Source organism: Oryzias melastigma, linkage group LG1 (assembly GCF_002922805.2).
Source record: "Oryzias melastigma strain HK-1 linkage group LG1, ASM292280v2, whole genome shotgun sequence".
In the NCBI taxonomy this organism is placed as follows: domain Eukaryota; kingdom Metazoa; phylum Chordata; class Actinopteri; order Beloniformes; family Adrianichthyidae; genus Oryzias; species Oryzias melastigma.
This window is the reverse complement of record NC_050512.1, coordinates 7,768,304-7,789,746: the sequence shown is the minus strand read 5'-3', so window position 1 is coordinate 7,789,746 and position 21,443 is coordinate 7,768,304. Positions and strand designations below refer to the sequence as shown.

Here is a 21,443-nt window from a genome sequence, read left to right as displayed (position 1 = left end):
CACCACTCTGATGTGTGAAACTTTGGGAGAGCATTCTCACTACCGTTCTGTTTTCCTTCACTATATCGCAGTTTTCCAATTCTCTGTGTCGTTTTTTGGTGGATTTTTTTCAGCTTTGCTTTTGAGCTTGTCAATCAATCTCTTCCGTAAAGTGTTTTACTGAGAAGCAGTACACGCAGCTCGCCAACATTACATAAATCTTTACTGCGAGAAAAGTGTGAAGATGTTCATGTCTGTCAGAGAAAAGTGTAGAGAATGTGTACTGAGGAATTATTCTGTCACTCGATTGGAAATCATGTCCCAGTAGCCAATAAGCTCAAAGCCCCGCCCCCACGTAAAAATAGAATCAGTTCATCAGTGAAAACTTGAAAACTGAGAACTAAGAGCAAAAAGGTAGAAACAAAAAAAAGTTGAAATTACAAATAAACATTTTTTTTATATATCGTAACAGTTTAAGGTTTAAATGTCACCTTTTCATTCAAGTTTTAAATTTAGAATTATTTTTTTCAATTTTCAATTATTGGAGCTACCAGCTAATGCATTTAAGATGATCGGCATCTGTGGATATTTCAATTTGAATGTATGGAAGACACAGAAGATGTTGAGAAATAAATCTGGATTATTTATTGTGAAGAGTTCGGTACTCATGTCTCCATGTTTGGGTTTATATGATTATTATTAAAGGATTTTGCCGGTACAGGAGGCTGTGTCTGAATCACAGCCGCTTCCACAGTGTTTCTGTGTCTCTGTGGCTGACCTTGAAGGCTCTTTGTCTAGTATTAACCCGACGAGGAAAAATAAAATAAGGAGACCTTTTTCCTTCTTTTTTTAATGTTTCAATGAGGCCCAAGCCTGCAGCCTCCGCACCCCGCAGCGCCTCTCTGTTGCAAGCACGAGTGATTGAGCTCCACTGCTGATCGAGTCACTGAAAATGTCCCATGGCCAAAGCTGAGTTCCTGATTGGCAGATGCGACGCAGCGACCTGTCAAACTTCAGATATTTACATTTTGGCTGCGTTGCCTGAATCATGCCTTGTCGCCCGAATCGATCTGCTGCCAGACTTTCGCTCAAAACGCGCCACTGGATGTCAGACCGCCTCATGTCACGTCTGTACCATTGACTTAACACAAATTGCGTTTTTTTGTGAATGCACCTTAAGACTGAGTGACGCTTCTACTTCTTCTGCATTACCAACACATTCTGACTCCCAAGTTTTCACATATGGACGTTTGGTTAAGAACCCCCCCGCCTCACTCTTTGATATTTTGGGTGTCCCCAACTTGTCATTTTTTGACATACTAGCTGTTCCTATTAAATCACAAGTCCCTGACCTCCGGGCCGAGAACTAGATCTGGTGCAGTACCGCGATGCGTAGCGCACCAGTACCCAAACCCGAACCAGTACCATATGCGGTACCGGACATAAAATCAGACACGGTAACGGAACCAAACCAGTTCTGGGTTAAGGTTAGTGTATCGGTACTGGATGCCTCCTGAGGACCAATGTGCAACTGGTTCCACATCTGGTACCGCGTCCCAAGGGTTGTAGACCCTTGATTTTATGAACAGCCAGCACGTCAATAAACAACGTCAAAAAGTGAGGCGGAAGGGACCGTAACCAAATGTCAATATGTGACGTTTTGGGGATGAGAATGTGTTGGTATTACAGTGAGTAGCAAATACTGATACACACACCTAAAATCCTCTCTAGGGATTTTTGCCATTTATATTTCAAAAATCAGGTGTAAGTTGCAAAACTGTTTATAAAGTTCTGCGACTTATATTCCAAAAATACAGTATTTGTTATTAACTCAAACATTAAATAGTTGACCCAAAACGAGCACTAACTGATGTTCTGCCTCTGTCCTCACAGGAATATACACTGCCCAGGTGTCTGTGTCTAATCGCTATGAGAACATCAGTCAGACTATCAACATGAGTGTCTACAGCATCCTGACCCGTGTGGATTTGCAGACAGAGCCGCAGCTCCTCCTAGTGGGAAAGTCGGCTGACTTTGAGGCTCATCCTCTCCCTTCGCCGTATGGCATTCACTACACCTGGCATTTCGGAGACGGTTCTGCCCTACAGACGGGCCGCCGGGTGGCGCACACTTTTAGGCAAAGTGGCTCCTTTCCTGTCTGTGTGTCGGTTAACAACACCATCAGCTCCACAGAGGCCTGCGCTGAGATGTTTGTGTACGAGGAGATTGAAGAGCTGTCGGCTCAGAGCTCCTCTCCCACTGAGCTCAACACGTTCACAGAAGTGTCAGCTCGCCTGGGTTCTGGGAATAACATCACGTGGACATTTTCCATGGGTGACGGCTCCATTCACACAACGTCGGAATCCCATCTGAAGCACAAATACATGAAAGAGGGCAACTACACAGTGAACGTGACGGCCATGAACGCCGTGAGCTCTGGCTGGACCATCCTCCAGGTCAACGTGTTTGTCTTCCAGGTCATAAGGATGGAGCCCTCTGGTTGTGTTCAGGAGCGGACCGCTGTCAACTTTCAAGCGTGGATTTCTGGAAATGCCTCAGTGCATCTTCATGAGTGGAGCTTCGGGGATGGAAGCCTCAATGAGACTCACCAAGGACTTCCGAGGGTGTCACACACCTATCAGAGCAGCGGTACCTATCTCCTCTCCCTTCTACTCTCCAGTGGAGTCAACCAGGCCACGAAGGCAAACTTCTTCAACTGGGTGTGTGTGCAGCCGGTTCTGACAAACATAAGATTTTACCCAGAGAAATCCTACTACGCTGTTGGGGAGGAAATAGTCTTCCAAGCAAAAGCAGAGCCTGAGTTTAACTACAGCTACAAGTGGGACTTTGGCAAAGGAGAAGATCTTGTAGTTCACGGTTCGTCAAAAGCTGTGACAGTTTATAAAGAAACAGGTTCCTACACTGTGACCGTGTATGTCTTCAATAACATCTCTGCCGGCAACAGCAGCTCTGTTATCGAGGTTTTGATGCCCATTGGTCCCATTTTTGTTCAGCACAACGGCACCAAGTACAATAACCTGACACTAGGAGGTGTATACTCCTTCAGAAATTCTACCATGGCCGCCAACGTCACATACACCTGGAATTTTGGAGATGGCCAGATACTGACAGGTCAGAACGTCCTTCACGTCTACAACACTTCTGGGAACTTTAACATCACACTGAAAGCAAATAACATTGTGAGTCACAATGACACCATTCTGCCTGTGTCTGTGCTCGCTCCAGTCCGTGGGTTGACCATAAATGCCAGCTTGGTTAACGTGTCTCTGAATGCCTCCGTGGACTTTGAGGCCCACGTGGAGCAGGGAGACAGACTCCGGTATTCCTGGATACTGTGTGATCACTGCACCTCAATCCCAGGAGCTAGCACCATGTTCTACACCTTCCGCTCTGTTGGGACTTTCAACATCATCGTGACAGCAGAGAACGATGTGGGATCAGAGCAGGCCAGCATTGTCCTGTTTGTTCAGCGTGAGCTAGAGGGACTGCAAATTATACCAGAGGAGATCAAGAACACTAGTGACGGGTGCCCTTGGTGTTACGCTACTAATCGGGATCTGCACCTTCAAGCAGGATTAAAGGAGGGAACCAACATGACTTTTCATTGGCAAATCACCGGGGAGACAAACTCTGAGAACAGAAGTGGGAAGACAGTGACGCTGAACTTCCCCAATCCAGGTTCATGTGATGTTGTCCTGTTGGCGGCTAACCGCCTCGGCCAGCTGTCCACCAACAGAACCATCCACTTCATTGAGCCAGCTGGTGGCGTGTCTCTGCACATCAGCATGAACCCAGTTGCTGTTGGTGTTTCAACAAACCTGACAGCACTGAGTATGAAAGGTTCTGAGCTCCAGTATCACTGGTCCAAAGAAGACTGCAACCTGCCCTGGACCAAGTCCAGCTTGACCCTCAGCTTCGACACACCTGGATTTAAGCAGATCACGGTGAAGGTCTTTAATAACGTTAGCTCTCAGGTTGTGACAGAGGTTGTCCATGTCAGAGATCCAATTTCTGGGTTGGATTTTACTGCCACCAATGTGACTGAGCAGGGTTTTGTGATGACGGGAGTCAGCGTCTCCCTACAAGGGAGGGTGCAGAAAGGAACCTGTGTGGATTGGACGTGGCTTCTGGACGGAGGAGTCATAAAAAAAGGGTCGCAGACCTCCATAACTTTCCATGAGCCAAAGCCAGTCACCATTACTTTGAGCGCAACCAACATCATCAGCAGACAAGAGGTGTCTCGAGAGTTCATTGTTCAGGACAAGATTTGTGGGTTGGCGCTGAAGGCTAGCAAGAAGCTGGCAGCAGTCAATGAGAGGGTGGAGTTTAACATCTCCATGAGCTCAGGCACAGACGTCCAGTTGATCTTCAGTGTGGGGGGAGAATCCAGGGTCATTCCTTTCACCTACACCCACGTCTTCACCAGGGTGGACACGCACATGGTGAACATCACTGCGCTCAACAAGGTAATGTAACAAAACTTCAAACCAGTCACCTTCTGTAATGTTTTCTCCTAAATACAATCCCAGAGTTGTGTTATTAAATCATCAAATCACATACACACATACAAACAGACCTAATTTTTCTTTTTTCTTGGTAAAATTTTAGGTGAGCTCTGACTGGCTGAAGTTCCAGGTAGAGGTGATGGAGCCAGTGCAAGCGCTTGCCATCGACGGACTCTGCAAGGCAATCCCTGTGGGTGTGAAGAAGCGGTTTGTGGCCAACGTCATGAAGGGCAAACCAGTCAGCTTCATCTGGAATTTCGATCTGAACCACCACAAGGCGTCGCGCTTGGGCAAAGAGGTCTGTTCACTTCTCAGCCGGTGTCCTCGGAAACATCACAGCATAGCATACAGTTTAGTGCAACCTGTCTGATCTCAATTGGGCCAGACCAGTAACGTAATAGCAAAATAACCAATGGTCATCTTGTTATCTGTAGCTTTGTTTTGTTTTTTGTCAGTTGTAAAAAAGGCCTCAACCAACCTAGTAGCCTAATCACTTATTATTATTATATTAGAGCTATCGTTATTTTTATCTTCCTGTCAAGGACATTTTGACAATTGTGATGTCACACCTGATAATTTTTATAGCAACAGCAGGGAGACTAGAGAACCTAAGTGCATCTTACTCAGACATGGCACAGCTTGCAAAGAAATACCATTTATTTCTTGATCTCTTGTTATGCTGGTATTTCTTTTACTTTGCTTCCCCTAGTGGCGGAATTGCGTATTGCTGCCATTTCTTTTAAGAACCATAACTCACCACAGGAATAGACTAGAAGCTTTCTTTTTTTTAACATCCTTAAATTTTTTCTCTTCATGACTGGGCTGGACTAAACCATCTGGGGGGCCGGATGCGGCCCGTGGGCCAGATGTTTGACATCTTAATGACCCCCTCACCCTCTCATACTGCAGGTATACTACACTCCCGAAGAGGCAGGTTCATTGACCATCCATCTGAGGGGCTTCAACAACCTACAGGGTCAGAACATAACCAAACACATTCAGGTTCAGCACCTTCTGAGGACGGCCAGCCTTCATGCCGAACCACGCCACACTTTCGTCAACAAGACGGTGACCCTGAGTGCCTATGTCACGCCTAAATCCAGCCAAGTGAAGTGCTCATGGGACTTTGGTGACAACTCCCAGCCGGCTCACACCAACAGCACAACAGTGGCTTATGTGTATAAAGAGCAGGGACACTACCTGGTCCAGGTGAACTGTAGCAACCTGGTGAGTTGGGTGCTGGCCCATGTGGAAGTAAACATCACCGTGCTGGAGTGTGAGGAGCCAGATGTGCAGGTAACACAGGCTCGCTTGGTGATATGGCGCGCCCAGCCCATCGTGGTGGAGGCCATCGTGGACTTGAAAGGCTGCATCCGCTACGGAGCGCAGTACCTGTGGCAGATTTTCCAGACGTCCTCCTGCGACGGTGCAGTCATGAAAGGGGGCCCCCTGACCCCCGGATCCAGCAGAGAGGTTTACCTGCCAGCAGAGGTGGACGTGCGGCAGCTGCAGCTGTCCCTACCAAAGATGACTCTAATGGCTGGGAACTACAGCGTGGTGTTTTCTCTGTCCTACGAAGGCGTGCCGCTGAAGAAGGCCGCCTGCCTGCAGCTAAGCGTCAAGGCCGCCAAGTGAGTAGAGAATCATCAAGCCTCTGGTTTCATAAGTTGTAGTGAGATAGGTTTTTTTAATTTCATTTGCTCCTTTATTTTTCAGGAACATGTCAGCGATTGTGTTTTATCCTTGATGTGTTTAGGCTATCATCTGCAGTCTTCCTTAGAACTGTCAGACTTTAGTTTACCCTCAAACTAAAGCAGATAAACAATTCAAAAACAAACAAAAAAATGATCTAAGTAACTATTTGAACATCATTTTCTAAATACATGCGCCCAGAGCTGAACTTGTTACTTTGCCTCACTTATTGACTTATTGTTAATGCTGAAATACCAAAACATTCTCATTCTCAAGTCGTCACATACTGACGTTTGGTGAAGGACCACTTTACGTCACTTTTTGACGTTTTGGGTTTCCCCAACTTGTTATTTTTTGCCTTGCCGGGGTCAGGGGTCCAGGCATTTTGTCAGACGTGGTACCAGACCCATATCAAACCTCAGGATGTGGCCAGTACCAGTACCGTAACCCTATCCTGGTCCGAGTCTGGTACCCCATGTCCCGGTACCTGACCGGTACCAGTCTGCGGCCTGGAGGTTGAGGTTTTAATGGGAACAGCCAGCACATCAAAAAATTACAAGTTGGGGAAACCCAAAACATTTAGAAGTGACACGGAGGGGTCCTTAAAGTCCCCCATGACAATTTTTTTAAATAAAAAAAAAACGTTCCCAGTACTGTTTTTATAAAGATTATGACGTTTTTAACCAAAATCCCAAAACCTAAATATCTTAAAAAGCCATTTTTCATGTTGATCTGAAGCCTCTGTTTCCAAAATCTCCTCTGAGGGGGCGGGGCTTCTGGAGCTGAGCAGCTCAAATCTACTATCAATCCAGAACCAAACCATCTTCTCTGGAAATGTCTTTTTTACCTGTATCTCCCCATCCTAGCTCCCTTTGCACAGTTTCAGACATTTGTTGATTTATGCACACTAGGTTGAAGCCCATAATAGAAGGAGGGACATACCGGGTTTGGTCCAGGACACAGGACCTACAGCTCAGCGCTGAGCAGTCCTACGACCCCAACATGGACCCTGACAGCCAGTCCTTGCTCCACTACCACTGGGAGTGCCAAAGTACCTCCAAGGTAACGGGGAGGGGGATGTGTCCTGTTTTCAAAGGGAAAATAGAGGGAAAAATATTCAATCTGTATTCCTGATGGGGTGGATTTCTTTTAGAGGTGTTGAAAGAAAGTATTTCCTCTCAAACCCATTATTCAGGAGAAGCCCAACAGGAAGGGAGTGTCCACCGTCTCTGAGAGGCCCAGATACTTTCAAAGGGTGGGGAGATCTCTGGGGAAGGGCTTGATGGACAATGTTTTCTTAAACTCAGGAAGGCCTCGCATCACAGAGGTCCATGCACAGATTGACGTGCACAGACATCTGTGCACGCTTCTCTATTAACAGAAAACCAGCATTTCTTAAAAAAAAATATGCTGTAATCCACACATATATATTTACACATCCATTTCATCATTGCACACATGGGTCCTCAAAAAATCACATGCATGTGCACACACACACAAAAACAGGTGCGCGCTATATTCCATGCTTGTCCACACATATAAGCAGATGTACACAGAAATCACATGTGCACACACTCAGAGGTGCACACACAATTGTGCACAAGTCCAAGAAAGCTGGTTCTTTATTTGATCCTGGATGGACTGCTGCTCCTGACCTGTGAGACGTGTCTGCAGATTCCTCTGCTGCTCTGAATGTAAAGAACATCCTGAAATGAGCATTTCTCTCTTGTAAAAGCATCAACTTCTAGTGAGACACATCAGCAGTGATCAGAACGTTTTAGGTGCTTTTCTACTGTCCACTGACAGACTTTTACCAGTCAAAGTGTGAAGTTTTAGTATCTAGTGAGGGTGAAGTTGGACCTCCAGAGGTTTCTCTCTGAGCTCAGAGCCCCCCTCTTAAACTGCAGTCTGGTCCAGTGATAAGTTTCTGTTGTAACACCAAATCCTAACGGAGGTTCTGGATCTGTTTGCAGGGGCCCGAGCACTGCTCCACTCTGAACTTTGGCCTGGGTTCCAGCGGCCCCGTGCTGGGAATCTCTGGCTCTGAGCTGGAGGCTGGTGTGGAGTACACCTTCAAACTGACCATAAGTAAAGACGGTGTGGCGCCAGAGTCCAGCACGCAGACCGTGAGTGAACCGTGTTTTTGTAGAGACTCTCTTTGTAACCTGAGTGAAAGATCACTTCCTCTTTCCCATGCGACGCCATCTTTTAATAATTCTGTGTGTTTGTGTAAGACAGGTGCTTGTGCAGAATGGCCACATCCCCACCGTGTACTTGGAGTGTGTGTCATGTAAGGCTCAGTCCATTTATGAGGTCAGCCAGAACTCCTACGTCTACCTGAAGGGAATCTGCTCAAACTGCGGGGGCTTCCACCACGGGGTAAACACACACACACACCCTTATGCTGCCACACTGAACCCAAATAATAACACAAATTCATCTGTTTTTATTTATAATTTTAAAATTCCTCCACCTTCAGGTTAACAGCAAAAGAAAAACGATTAAAGACAGAGTTGGTTCTTTTCAAGAAGTCTAGTAGGATGACCCAGAGCTGGAGGGGAACAACATAAATAAACTCATCGCTAGGCCTAATTTTACGGCCTTTTTGGATGTCATTGTGTATACACATAATGACAAACTAAAATAAAATGTAAGAAATAAGGAAAATTAGACAATACCAGGAATAGTACACTCAGCTTTGCAAAGTCGATGTGTACAGATAGCCACAGCCGGAAGTAATCAAGCGGTCTCCGTGCATAGAGTCAATTCTGCCAAGCACAACATAAGATCGAGCTTCTTCTTCTTCTGCATTGATACTTTTTCACCAATGTCATTTACATTGACGTTACCGCTCCAAATGTAGATTATTTGGTACATCTACATATTTATAATCTTTAAGTATCATCAGTGAAGTTCTTATTGATTAACATAAATAGACATTGATGCCTTTGAGTTCATTCATCACTGGGCTTTTCTTTGGGGCAATCGTCAACTTGTGATAAATTACGTTTTGCAGAGTTCTACAAGTAAGCAAACCAGAAGTACAGTACATACTCAAACAATTACATCCATTTACATTGAAGTGAATGAAGATCAATTCTGCAGTGGAAAAAGCCACACAGGTGTGATCTAGGTGTGATTCAGCATCATTGAATATGGGAAAGTATTGATGTCTTTCTGGTCATATGGCTACAAAAAGGGAATATTTTTTCTGTAAAAAGTCCTAAGTCTTCAGCCAGAGTTTCTGTTTGTTTTACTTTTTTAACTATTTTAGGACATTTGTCTTTCTGTCCCTTTTAAACTGCTCATATTCCGCAGGAGTTTAGAGCTGTGAAACCCTAAAAATTGCTCTCAAAGTACAAACATCACTCACAATTCTAAAAAAAAAAAAAAAAAAGTATCTCAGTGGATTAAAACCACCACTTATGGCCCTACTTATGCATAGTTATTGATAAACTGTTTGGTGCAGCAGACAAGTCCTTTAGTTTAACAAGAATGGAAATTATTACAATATCTAACAACATTTTTTATTAAAGCATTTATTATTAACCAAAGAAACCAGCACATTTCCTACTGTTCAGTGTCAGTGCCTGGGATTTGAACCCCTGACTACAGTATGGCGATACAATACTAATCGCGATACACAAAGCATGAAATGATGTGTATCATGATATATCCAAAGACAATATTTCCTTTTTATTTTAAATTGTGACTTTGAAAAATCAGATACCAACTAGCAGTTCGGGGTTTAAGTGAAAACAAAATTAAGAATTGCATGTTTGCTTATGAACCATTATTTAATATTGTTTTGGTAGCATTTTAAATCGATAAAAGTATCGCGATATTTCCCTGAACTGATATTTTCGTACACCACTACTGTTCAACCCACAGACCTACAGCCCAGTCAAACTTAGAGAGCTTCTGCTGACATTTCCTTCTCCTCCCTCCGTCAGCGCTGGAGCGCCGTGACGCTGCACAACGAGACTCTGGTCCTGGACTCGTCCTCCACCACCACCGGCAGTGACGGCATGAACCTGGTGCTGCGCCAGGGGGTCCTGAGAGACGGGGACTCCTACATCTTCACCCTGCATGTGACTGACAGCAGTCTGGATGGGGAGGGGGCCGCCTCCATTATGCTGCACTACAACTTGCCTCCCGAGGGGGGGGAGTGTCACCTGAGAGGGGGAGGGGAGGCGGGGGTGCTGTACGGGGATGGAAACACTGACGGATGGAGGATTCGGACCCTGCAAGACCGGGTCCACTTCAACTGCTCAGGTGAGGGGTCGAGTTCAGCTGATAAGTTGCTAATAGAAACCTTTCTGATCGTTGCTCCTCCCCCTCCCTCAAAGGTTACAGAGACCTGGGAGTGTCTGAGACCCCCTTCCTGTACAGCCTGCTGGTTACGCGCTGCAGAGAGGAATACTGCGAGGACTTCTGCGTCTACAAAGGCAGCAGTCAGGAACACTCTGCCTTCCTGCCGCCCGGCTTCAGCTCGGCCCAGCACCGCGTGGCCGTGTCCATTACAGTGGAGGACCACCAGGGGGCCGCCAACACCGCGCTGAACAAGTGAGCACCCCTCGCTGTAGCAGCTCCTCAACAGAGGGCAGATTTTGGAGATTTGAAGAGGAGCGTCTGGTCACACGCAAGATAGTGTCAGAAACAATCTCGAGCCAAAAGGGAAAATTTTGCAACTTTAGCAGGTTAAGCGGAAATTTCCAGAAATGTAGAAAACCCTTTCAAAATTATATTTTTAAAACTTCTTCAGACCTATCAGCTTTTTAAACTTTTGAATGTGAATAAACTGTAACTGTCTATCAGTTTAATGTACAAGATGAGCTTCAAATGGGACAGAGAGCATTAAGGGTTTTATTTATTTGAAGTCAATATTAACAAGGGTTTAAATTTGTTTAAATACACCCGTTTACCTCCTCAGAAAAAGCTGACGAAATTCTGTTTTTTTCTCTATGAATCAGCTGATCAGCGCCGACGAAATGCAAAAAAGAAGAGAGAAGAAATGGGGACAATTTTGAAAGCTTAAAACATGGGGGAGGACTTCCGGCTAATAATTTTAAGCACAAATTATGTTTTCTGTTGCAACCAAATCCAGCGGGGAGAGGGACTTCTGGGTTTTAATTTTCGAGCACCATATTTTTTCTCTGTGGTCAGATTCTCCTGGATTTGAACGCTTCCCGTGTAGGGCTGGGCACCGAAATTCGGTTCCAAGTAGGAAATGTTATGATTTATGCGGTTCTACCAAAACCAAAAGAAGCTAACGGTGCCGCATTTCAGTGCTTAGTTCCATTGAAGGGCTATTTATCTGAGGAAATGTCAATCACTTCTACTCTGTTTAGTGCTTTGAAGTTCTAGACAATCCATTTGCCTTTCCTGTGAAAGTGGGTGGGCTCATATAAGACCACTGACAGGGCGAACACGAGAGCGAGTGAACGCAGCGCTCAAATGTCTGGCTGCATTTCACAGCAGATCACAGAAATTTGACAGGTCTCTGCGTCGCACCAGCCAATCAGGAACTCAGCTTTGGGCACGAGACGTTTTTAGTGACCCGTTAAGTGGGTCAAATACTAATCGTGGGGAGCGGGAGCAGCCTTCTCGGCTCCCCTGAACTGTGATTTTTACTAATTTTTTTCAAGACAATGATAAAAAAGCCCCCCCCCCCTCGAATTAATGCGGGACAGCCTTCAAACTCAGTCACAGAGACACAGAAACACAGTGGAAGCGGCTGTCATCCAGACACACCCCCGAGTGAGATCAAAGGCCCGGTAACCCCTCAGACAACGCGGCCCCACAGTCGCGGTGTCTAGCTCAGGATCACATGTTTGACAGGCGGCGATCAGCGAATTCTCTTGGACGTTAGGGAGCTCTGATTTCATGGGAACAGCCAGCACTTCAAAACACGACAACACTTAAAACGTCAATTTTTGAGGCGGAGGTCTTAACCATGCGTCAATATGTGAATGAAAATGTGTTGATTTGAGAAGATGTAGGCATTATTTTTATTACTGAAGTACTGAAATTGGCACCGATTAGGAACCGACACCAAAGAACCGCTTTGGCACCAGAACCGAATAAAACCCAGTCGGTGCTCAACCCTACTCCCGTGTCTTTTGCAGCCTCAGAGTTTTAAGGGGGCGTTCAGAAACCTCATCCGTTCTCTAGAATAGGACATTAAGTAAAGCTGTAGTCGCTGATCATGAGTCTAAGTCTGATCATGATTTGCAAAAACTCTGTTAAACTGACTTGTTTTTCTGGAAATGTTTCAACATCTTGCAGAAATGTCAAACTAAACCTGAAAAGTATTTATCTTCCGCAGCAGTTTTGAAGTTTGGCCTGTTTGTGTCCAGAACCATTGAGGTGTTGCTGCCTGAACCCCCTCCCGAGTACACCAGTCTCCCTCACTGGCTGTCTGAGCTGACGGACAGCCAGCTGAAGAAGCTGCTGGAGCAGGGAGACTCTCAGAAGGTCAGAGAGCTGTCGCTGGCCCTCATCACCGTGTTAAATGAGGTGAGGACACGCACACATGGTGTGTTTCATTCAGCCCAGCGCACCTGAAACACCTGCCTTCTGTGTTCAGTACGAGCAGAGCAGGGAGTCGACGCGCCTGTCCAGAGACGAGCACGGATACAGAGTCCGAGTCCGCAGCAACATCACCCGAGCTCTGACTTCTCTGGATCTGTCCACCGTCAGCGACATCCAGCAGACCTCTGCCGCTCTGGCCCAGTGCACGGTAACCCCGGGACCTGGGGGGGAGGGGACGAGTCATGAAACCATCAGTCTAAACCAGTGTGTTTTTCAGGCTGTCAGTCGAGAGTTCATCTGTGAGGAGTGTCAGAACATCACCTTGAACAAGCTGGAGTCCATGCTGGAGATCCTGCAGACTGACACCAAGCAGGGGGTGGTCACCCCCACCGAGATCGGAGACAACATTCTGAACATCATGGGTGAGGGGCCGCCTAGGGGAACGGTGAAGATGTTCAAGAACGCGCTAAAGTTTTAGAACGCGGGGAGAAGATTCTTCTGCTTTTTTCTACCGCTACCTACAGTTAGAAATGCCAAAATGGTGTAAATCTCACAAATCTTGCTCCAGGCTTTTTCTTTCACAGCTCCATTCTGATATATAAAAGACTTAACGTCAAATAATTCCCGCCGGAATGATTCATTTCTCCTCCATGATTCATTTTCATGATGAAAACCGAGAAGGTTTGCATGTGAGGAAGTGGAGGAGAAAGCAGATTGCTGCTGGCTTATGAACATTCCTGCTGATGATCTCAATATACTCTTTTTTGTGGTAAATTTTGTATTGAATTTTAGAAAAACAATCCATCACGGAATAACATCATTTTTAATGTAGAGGATGAGAAAAGTTCATCGTCCTCCACCAAGCATTACACCCTTTCCAAACATGACAGGGTCACATGGTTTCATACTGGGCTTAGGTTCTTTCCATCTAACCTTGAATCAAAATGAATTTGACGTCAGGATGACAATGTTTCAGATTTTTTACTTTTTAGATGAAGACTTCAAACGTCTTCTTAATCACTTAAAAGTACAGAAGCCAGACAGAGACTCTTTTCACAGTGACGTCAGACAAAATGGCGACATCGCCGATCATGTGTAAAATGAATACCGGTTTACGGATTTAGACCAGCTGAACGCTGTCTGACACAATTTTAGGTAAATAATAAAAGTAACCTTACCAGTTTCAACAGAAAAATGTGCAATATGATGAATGTCCTGCTGAACTGTATTTTCATTTTCTGTCCTTGATTGTTCACAAATCTAAATACAAATTTGAATAATCCTTCAAAATTGGAGGTTTATTGAAAATATCGACATTTCATTTGAGCTGATATTATTCTAATAGTTTCTATTTTGCTTGATGTTATTCGCATGTGTTTTAAATGCGTTTGAGCACAAAAAACAGATGGAAATTCATGTTGGCCACATTAAACACCTGCAGCAAAGATGCACATTGCTGCATGTTGGGCGCGCGGGTTTTAACTGCACCCAAGGCTAAATTTAGTTGTTTGATAAGAGATATTTGTTGTTTTTTGGGGTAGCTTAAGGGGTAATTGTAAAAATAATCAAGTGGCACATACAAAGAGTATTTTAAATGAGGCTATGAAGCCACTTATTTTTAGCTTTCACAATAAGAGCGGCAAAGACAAAAGTTCAATTCTGGCCGTACGCATTTCGATAATTACATGCAAATAAGAATTTCCTTATATATATTTTTGACAGTTTCAAATTATTTTGATCATTGTTTACCTTTATTATCCCTTAGGGATCAGACACAGTTATGAGCAAAAGTAAAGAGGAGCTACGTCAGAAAATGATGCAGCAGTTATTAGTTTTTCTTCTTTAGCTCTGTTTTTAGTAATTTGGTGAACACGGATATATAAGTGACTTTCAGTGGACAGAAAAGATCTTCTGCAGCTCTTCATCTCATCCCCGTTGTGGAAAGCTAGCATTACCATTAACCAAAAATTAGAAGAAGAAACTCTTAATGACCTTCATAATTAAACAAGCAGCATTCAATAAAGTACCTGTAACCTTCGTCTTACTATGACCGGGTTGTCAGAGAGAAATAATCCATGCACGTTTAATATCATCCATGATTTTGAGAAGCAGCTGTGGAGCGTTCTGCAGGAGGAATACTGACATTTGATCTAAGAGGGGAAAATAATACAACCAGGTAGAACATTTATGAAGGAAATATTGCACAAATTTTGATGACAATTGGTTAGGTTAGGTTTTACTATTCAAATTAAATTTTATTTGTATAGTACTTTTCCAAAAAATCTATTTCACTCAAAGTGCTTTCCATAAAAACATAATTAAATTTTAAAAACAAGACATTACTCAAGGAACATTTCTATAACCCATAAAATGCCCCCCCACACACACACACACGCACAAACACACGTCGACATATTTCCTCACCATGGTAGGATGGAAAATCAATAAATAAATACTAAAATGATGAAAAGTAGAAATTGTATTGATATAAAATTGCTTTAAACAGCGTTCAGACATCAGCTTTGCCGTTCTAAACACGTAAACCGGAAGTCACTTAACACACTCACCATTTGGTGTGACGTCACGTGAAAATAGTCTATCTTCAGAGATCTTCTCTGATTTTCTTTCTCCTTCTAGGAGATCTGATTCATCAGGTCAGCCAGTCGGCCTCCCAGTCCACCTTCCAGTCTGCGTACGTGGACTCGCCCCCGCCCTCCTCTGCCTCCTCCTCTGATGAAGAGCTGGCCAACATGTTGGACTCCTCCCCGACCTCTCTGGAGCCCCACCCCCTGCACGTGGCGGCGAAGGCCTTCAGCCTGTCCTCCGTCCTCATGCTGATCCTCATGCACGCCCGCGTGCTCAACGAGGAGCCCCTGGTCCTCAGAGGGGCGGAGATCGCGGCTACGGGAAAACTTGCAGACCTTCAGAGTCTGCTCTGTTACCACGGCAACGACAGCCCAGGTTTGGTTCGTCGGTCTGATTCTGATGGAAAGACCAAGAGCGTCCCGGCTGATTGTGTTTCTCCTCACATTGCTTTTCCAGAGTGTCGACGCTTTTCCATCCCCAGAGCTTTCAACAGGAGTCTGGGGAGAGCAGCAGCAGGGAGCAGCATCATGCAGCTCCTCTTCCAGGTGAGCAACCTGATGACTGTAGCAGCTTTCTCACAGGACCGTCTCTGTTTATAGCAGTTTTAAACAGAGCAGAAGCATCCAGAACCAGCAGGACTTCTGCAGGTTCTGTTAAAGTTTCAGATTCTACAGGAGGCTTTAGCTGATGAGGAAGGAACTTCACTGGATGAAATCTGACACTTTCTGATGGGCCTAAAATTTTGGGCAAATCAGAATTGGGAAGCCATTCAGATTCAGCCATTCTCACAGTTTCTGCCCATAACATCAACCTTCATATCTGGGGGGCTTCTTATGGTCTCCTCTTCTTCCTCGCCCAGGTGGAGTCCAACCCTTTTCCCTTCAACTACGTCCCAAACTACGCCGTCTCCACTGAGGTGGCCTCCATGGAGTTTCGCACGGAAAACGGCACCCAGATCCCGATCTCCGGACTGGACGACAGCCTGGCCATCACTGTCGCCATCAACAACAGCAGCAGCTCCGAGAGCGGCACTGAGGGCTCGCGCTCTGGGGGGGTCCCTGCAGCCGCTAATATCAGCCACTGCGACTCGGTGGTTGTAAGGGTCAGCTCTGGAAACACCAACGGGCAGGCGGGGCTGTTTGTGCGACTCAACTTCACCTCTTTGCCCGGTGAGGTTATGATATAAAAAGTCGTGGGAGACTCCATCGTCTGTTCCTCTCCTCACAGTTCAGACCTTCATGACGTGTTCATGATGTTTTCTCTAAATATTCCAGTGTTTTTGTGTTTGGCTTTCAGAACGTTGTTTTCATTAAGGTTTGCCTCTAAATCAAGCAGATCTGATGATCTTCTGTCGGCCACTTTCATCTTCAGATCCAGAGGATGAGGATGGGACGGGGATGCTGGGGGAGGAGCCATACATCAACGCCTACCTGCACGCCCACGAGCACCCCAACAAGTTCAACTGCACAGAGAGCAAGCACATCACGCTCAACATGACGCGGGGCCCAGACCACAGGAAGTACACCTTCTTCCTGTCTCCAGAGTAAGAGCCTTTTCCTTTAGCCCTAAGTCTTGGTGCACGTAGAGTCCGAACTCCCACCCTAATTACTAAACCCACTACTAAAAAATGATGTAATGCAAGACTAGTGCCCTGGATTATAAAAGCAATTCAGAAACCATGACCACTTCTTTTTTATTTTTATTTTTGAATGGCTAGGATTTCTCTGAATCTAATCAATTTGAAAATTTTAGGTCTATTTATGATGTTCTGATGATGAAAATGTGGAAAGTTTATTAAAAAATTACCTTCAAACACACTTTTTTGCAAAAAATATTTAAACGCAATGCATTGTGGTCTATATCGGCCAAGCTAGTGAGCATCGTTGCACACTGGTTTTTCGCAGAGACTTCTGGGAAATTTCTAGGGCTCTTGATTTAGGAATTGTAGATACACTCCAAAATGGCGAATGCAGTAAGTATTGAAGGAATTCAGACATTATCACTTCACAACTGTATCCGGAAAAAAGGAAAACATTTTTAGAAAAAAATGTTTTAGGAAACTCTACGATAAAAGATGGACATTTTTAAAAAATAACTTTGGAAAGCACATCATCTTTTGTTCCGGATAATGCTGTTGATGCTGAGTAATGATCAATTAAAAATCAAAAATAGAGTTTTTTTTATCTCCTTTTCCAATAAAAGCACTTTCCCACTTTTCACAAAGTCTGTATTTTTCTGGTTTTAAGGCTCAAAATGATTCAGTTTTTTTCAAACTGAATCATTTTTTTGGTGACTTACAATGCATTAGTATCCACAGACACTTCCTTGCTGCTCCTAACGCTCCAACTGCTCCCCACAGGTCCTATGACACCACACTTGACTACTTCATCAACGTCAGCACGCCCTGCCATGCAGACTCCGCCCCCGCCGGCGTGCGTCTGGAAGTGGGGGTGTTCACCGCTCTGTGTCAGTACTTCAGCGAGAGCGAGCAGCAGTGGCGCACCGACGGCATGGTGCCGCTGGCGGAGACCAACTCCAGCCGGGCCGTGTGCCGCACCCGCCACCTCACCTCCTTCGCGGCGGGTCTCTTTGTCCCGAGCAACGCCGTGAGCTTTACAGCGCCGGTCAGTTCCACACGAACACAACCCCAACGACTTCTCCCCACCGCGAATCATCTGCTTCCTTCTAACCCTCTCCTCTGTATCCTCATCACTCACACCACCACGCTCATGTCCTCCTCCATCCATAAACCTCCTCTGATCTTCCTCTAGGACAGACGTCTGCAACCTTTAACACTTAAAGAGCCTTTTGAGATTTCTTGTTGAGTACAACCCACTATTAAGAAAATAAGACTGATTTGTAATTTTTTTATGATATATATATATATATATATATCAAATATATATATATATATATATCTCAAAATAAAAGACACCCAGTGTCCCATAAGATTACCTCAATGGATCTAATAAATCGATTCATAAATCTAACTAAAAAAAAAAAAGTCAAATTAAGTGATCCTTACCATATTTTTGAACCATAAGGCTCATGAGTTCTGGTTTTACTTTCTGACTTCAAACTGATTTTCTGTGATACACAGGGCTCATAAATATGTCAAAATGTTTTAGCACGACTACAAAGCTGAACCATTTCAAAGATTGTTGAATGATGGCTACCATTTTTTTTACTTTACTACTTACTTAGTTATTAATTTGCAGTTTATTTTTAAAGTTTATCACTTATTTTTCTTATACTGGAGAGCCACAATAGAGGGTAAAAGAGCCTTATGCGGATCTGTTTCACTGATCGTTTCATTCATGATCCATCCTCATCACTACCAAAGAAAACCTCAACATCTTTATCTGCGACCCCCAGCTCTGCCTTCTTCCCCCGTCTTTGACCTGCTCCTCGTGTCGGTGCTCTCCTGAGCTTTCTCTTCCTCCTCAGGAGAGTCACGGGGGGGGCAGCCTGTTTGTGCTGCTGCCCTGCCTGCTGGGATTGCTGAGCTACGTGGTGGCTGCTGCCATCTTACGCAAACTAGACCAGCTGGAGCTGCGGCGTGCCGCCGTGGTTCCTCTCTGCGGACAGGATGGACTCTTCAAGTACGAGATCCAGGTCAAGACCGGCTGGGGCCCCGGAGCAGGTGAGGATGGGGGGAGGGGTTAAGGTGTCACAAATGAAGAGGGAGTGATCATCTGTATCCGTGCTCCCAGGAACCACGGCTCACGTGGGCATCAGTCTGTACGGCAGAGGGGGGCGCAGCGGGCACCGCCACCTGGACAGCAAAGGAGCGTTTGCTCGAAACGCGCTGGACATCTTCCACATCGCCACGGACAGCAGCCTGGGCAACGTGTGGAAGATCCGGGTGTGGCATGACAACAAAGGTACCCCCCCCCCTCCACACTCACAGCTGCACTTTAAAGGAGTATTTTGAGACCCCTCCTCTGCTGCCCCTCCCCCTCCAGGTCTGTCTCCAGCGTGGATGCTGCAATACATCCTGGTGAAAGACCTGCAGACAGGAAGCAGCTTCTTCTTCCTGGTGGAGGAGTGGCTGTCAGTGGACAACGAGCGGACAGGTGGACGGGTGGAGATGGAGGTGGAGGCCTCAGGTGAGGGGGGTCTTTGTAAAAATGAGTGGGGGTTTTGACTCAACAGCAAGCATCGCTGACTCCATCCCTACCCAATGTGTTTTTCCAGAGGAGGCGGTGCTCCGGCAGCTGCCCCGCCTCCTGCGCTGTGAGCTGCAGAGGGCGCTGTGCGAGAGTCACCTGTGGCTGTCACTGTGGGCGAGGCCCCCCCGCAGCCCCTTCACGCGCCTGCAGAGGGCCACGTGCTGCGCGCTGCTGCTGCAGCTGCTGCTGTTGGCCAACGCTCTGTGGTACGGCGCCGTGCTCGACCTCCGCTTCAGGTACGGGAATGAACCCCCTTAAATCCAACATTTTTGCCAGTTTGTCTGACAAAAAGTCCTCCCTCTGCAGCTCCAGGGCGGGGTCTAGGCTCTCTCCCGTGGACGGGGCAACAGTGGGCGTGGTGACCTGCCTGGTGGTGTACCCCCTGTACCTGCTGGTGATGGGGGTGTTCAGGATGAGCCGCAGTGAGGTACTGACCATCCCTGCAGAGCCGCTCCTGCAGCCGCCCACACCCAGACTAAAGCTTCTTCTTTTATGGGGGGGTCATCAGTGTGTCACAGTGGAGCAGGTGCCCCCCCAGGGGGATCAGGAATCAGTGGAAATTGATGACTTTCTGGATAACTCCATGGCAGGAAGCTCCTTCCTCTTCTTCAATGGCGAGGTAGTCCCTGAAAAAAACAAAGATCCTTAATGGGAGCATTATACAGATGAGCCACTCTGTTTTTTTTTTGTCAGAGCAACTCAGAGGAAACCAACGTGGATTTGGGAACCCCCTCCTTAAAGAGGTAAACTTGCTTTCGTTTACACAAAAAACACATTAACACAACACTGACATAAATGCTCAATGCAGACAAAGACATCAAAACCGAGACTTTTCCTCTTTAATAGACAGTTTTGGTTTTCTTCATTATGCTAATTCTCCCTCGCATATAAAGGGTCACACTCTGGACTGGATTTGCAGTTCTAGTCTGACCCCTTCCACTACAGAGCCATCAATCTCAACATCTGTGATCATTTTTTGGTTTCTTTCACAACCCTTCCAATCTCCCCAGTTAAAGTTCCCCGTCTCAATCATTTTTGTAATGTACAGGAATGTACATCTCCGCCCTCTCTTCCAGTATCTCCAATATTGACCCCCTGGTATTGACAACACCTTCTCTCTTAATTATTGCTGAGCTGCGCTGCATTAAAGCACATGATCGACAACTTGAGTGTCTTTACAGGAAAACTGGTCTCGGTCTCTACAAAGCTCATCTCTCCTATTAGAAAGACACATCACTCAGTCTACTTCCCTCTTCAATTCCTGCCTCCCGTCTTTTCTTCCTCTCATCTGTGCCGTCCTCCATGCTTCCCTCCCTTCTGCTTTTAAAACTACAGCTGTAACTCCCGTTCTCAAGAAACCTGGCCTCATTGGATCTTCAGAAAATTCAACATCCAGTCCACTGCTACACTGACGACACCCACTCTACCTGTCCACTCATCCCTCCTCCAGTATTCCTCCTCCTTCCCTCTCTAACCTTAAATCCTGGTTTTCCTCAAACTACCTAAAGCTCAACGGCAATAAAACTGAAGTTTTACTCCAAGTCAACCCTCTCCAAATCCATCTCCCTGACCCTTTCCGTAGATGACTCCATAGTTACCTCCTCCTCCCAGGTGAAGAGTTTGGGTGTTGTTCTCGACAGCTCTCTGTCCTTCCAGTCCCACATCAGCAACATCGCCCGGTCATCATTCTTCCACTTACAAAATATCAACCATCTCTTGTCCCTCCCTCAATACCCACTCTGTCACCATCCTGGTTCACAGTCTCTTCTCCAGTCGTATTGAATACTGCAACTCCCTCCTCTTCGGTCTCCTCAACAAATCTGGCTCCCGGTTCAATCAAGAATCAACTTCAAAATCCTTCTGTACATTTCAAGGTCATCAACAACCTCTCCCCTCCCTATCTGTCTGGACTTTTCAAAATTGCCAAACCATCCTCATCCTCCCTTCACCTGTC

At 45.8% G+C, this 21,443-nt stretch overlaps 1 protein-coding gene across 2 annotated transcripts in view; it reads left to right on the top strand.

Moving 5' to 3' along the window:
* pkd1a (polycystic kidney disease 1a) overlaps window positions 1-21,443 on the top strand; it is a 64,954-nt gene that overhangs the window by 32,804 nt on the left and 10,707 nt on the right. For both annotated transcript variants that reach the window (XM_024259582.2, XM_024259581.2), the window contains exons 19-41: window positions 1,873-4,466; window positions 4,609-4,803; window positions 5,415-6,136; window positions 7,109-7,259; window positions 8,171-8,323; window positions 8,436-8,576; window positions 10,151-10,472; window positions 10,547-10,763; window positions 12,557-12,716; window positions 12,787-12,939; window positions 13,009-13,153; window positions 15,369-15,692; window positions 15,774-15,862; window positions 16,177-16,486; window positions 16,689-16,860; window positions 17,677-17,941; window positions 18,765-18,960; window positions 19,031-19,201; window positions 19,283-19,426; window positions 19,515-19,725; window positions 19,796-19,916; window positions 19,998-20,108; window positions 20,183-20,232. In XM_024259582.2, the coding sequence (XP_024115350.1) occupies window positions 1,873-4,466; window positions 4,609-4,803; window positions 5,415-6,136; window positions 7,109-7,259; window positions 8,171-8,323; window positions 8,436-8,576; window positions 10,151-10,472; window positions 10,547-10,763; window positions 12,557-12,716; window positions 12,787-12,939; window positions 13,009-13,153; window positions 15,369-15,692; window positions 15,774-15,862; window positions 16,177-16,486; window positions 16,689-16,860; window positions 17,677-17,941; window positions 18,765-18,960; window positions 19,031-19,201; window positions 19,283-19,426; window positions 19,515-19,725; window positions 19,796-19,916; window positions 19,998-20,108; window positions 20,183-20,232 (7,117 nt within the window). The remainder of the gene's footprint in view (window positions 1-1,872; window positions 4,467-4,608; window positions 4,804-5,414; window positions 6,137-7,108; window positions 7,260-8,170; window positions 8,324-8,435; window positions 8,577-10,150; window positions 10,473-10,546; window positions 10,764-12,556; window positions 12,717-12,786; window positions 12,940-13,008; window positions 13,154-15,368; window positions 15,693-15,773; window positions 15,863-16,176; window positions 16,487-16,688; window positions 16,861-17,676; window positions 17,942-18,764; window positions 18,961-19,030; window positions 19,202-19,282; window positions 19,427-19,514; window positions 19,726-19,795; window positions 19,917-19,997; window positions 20,109-20,182; window positions 20,233-21,443) is intronic.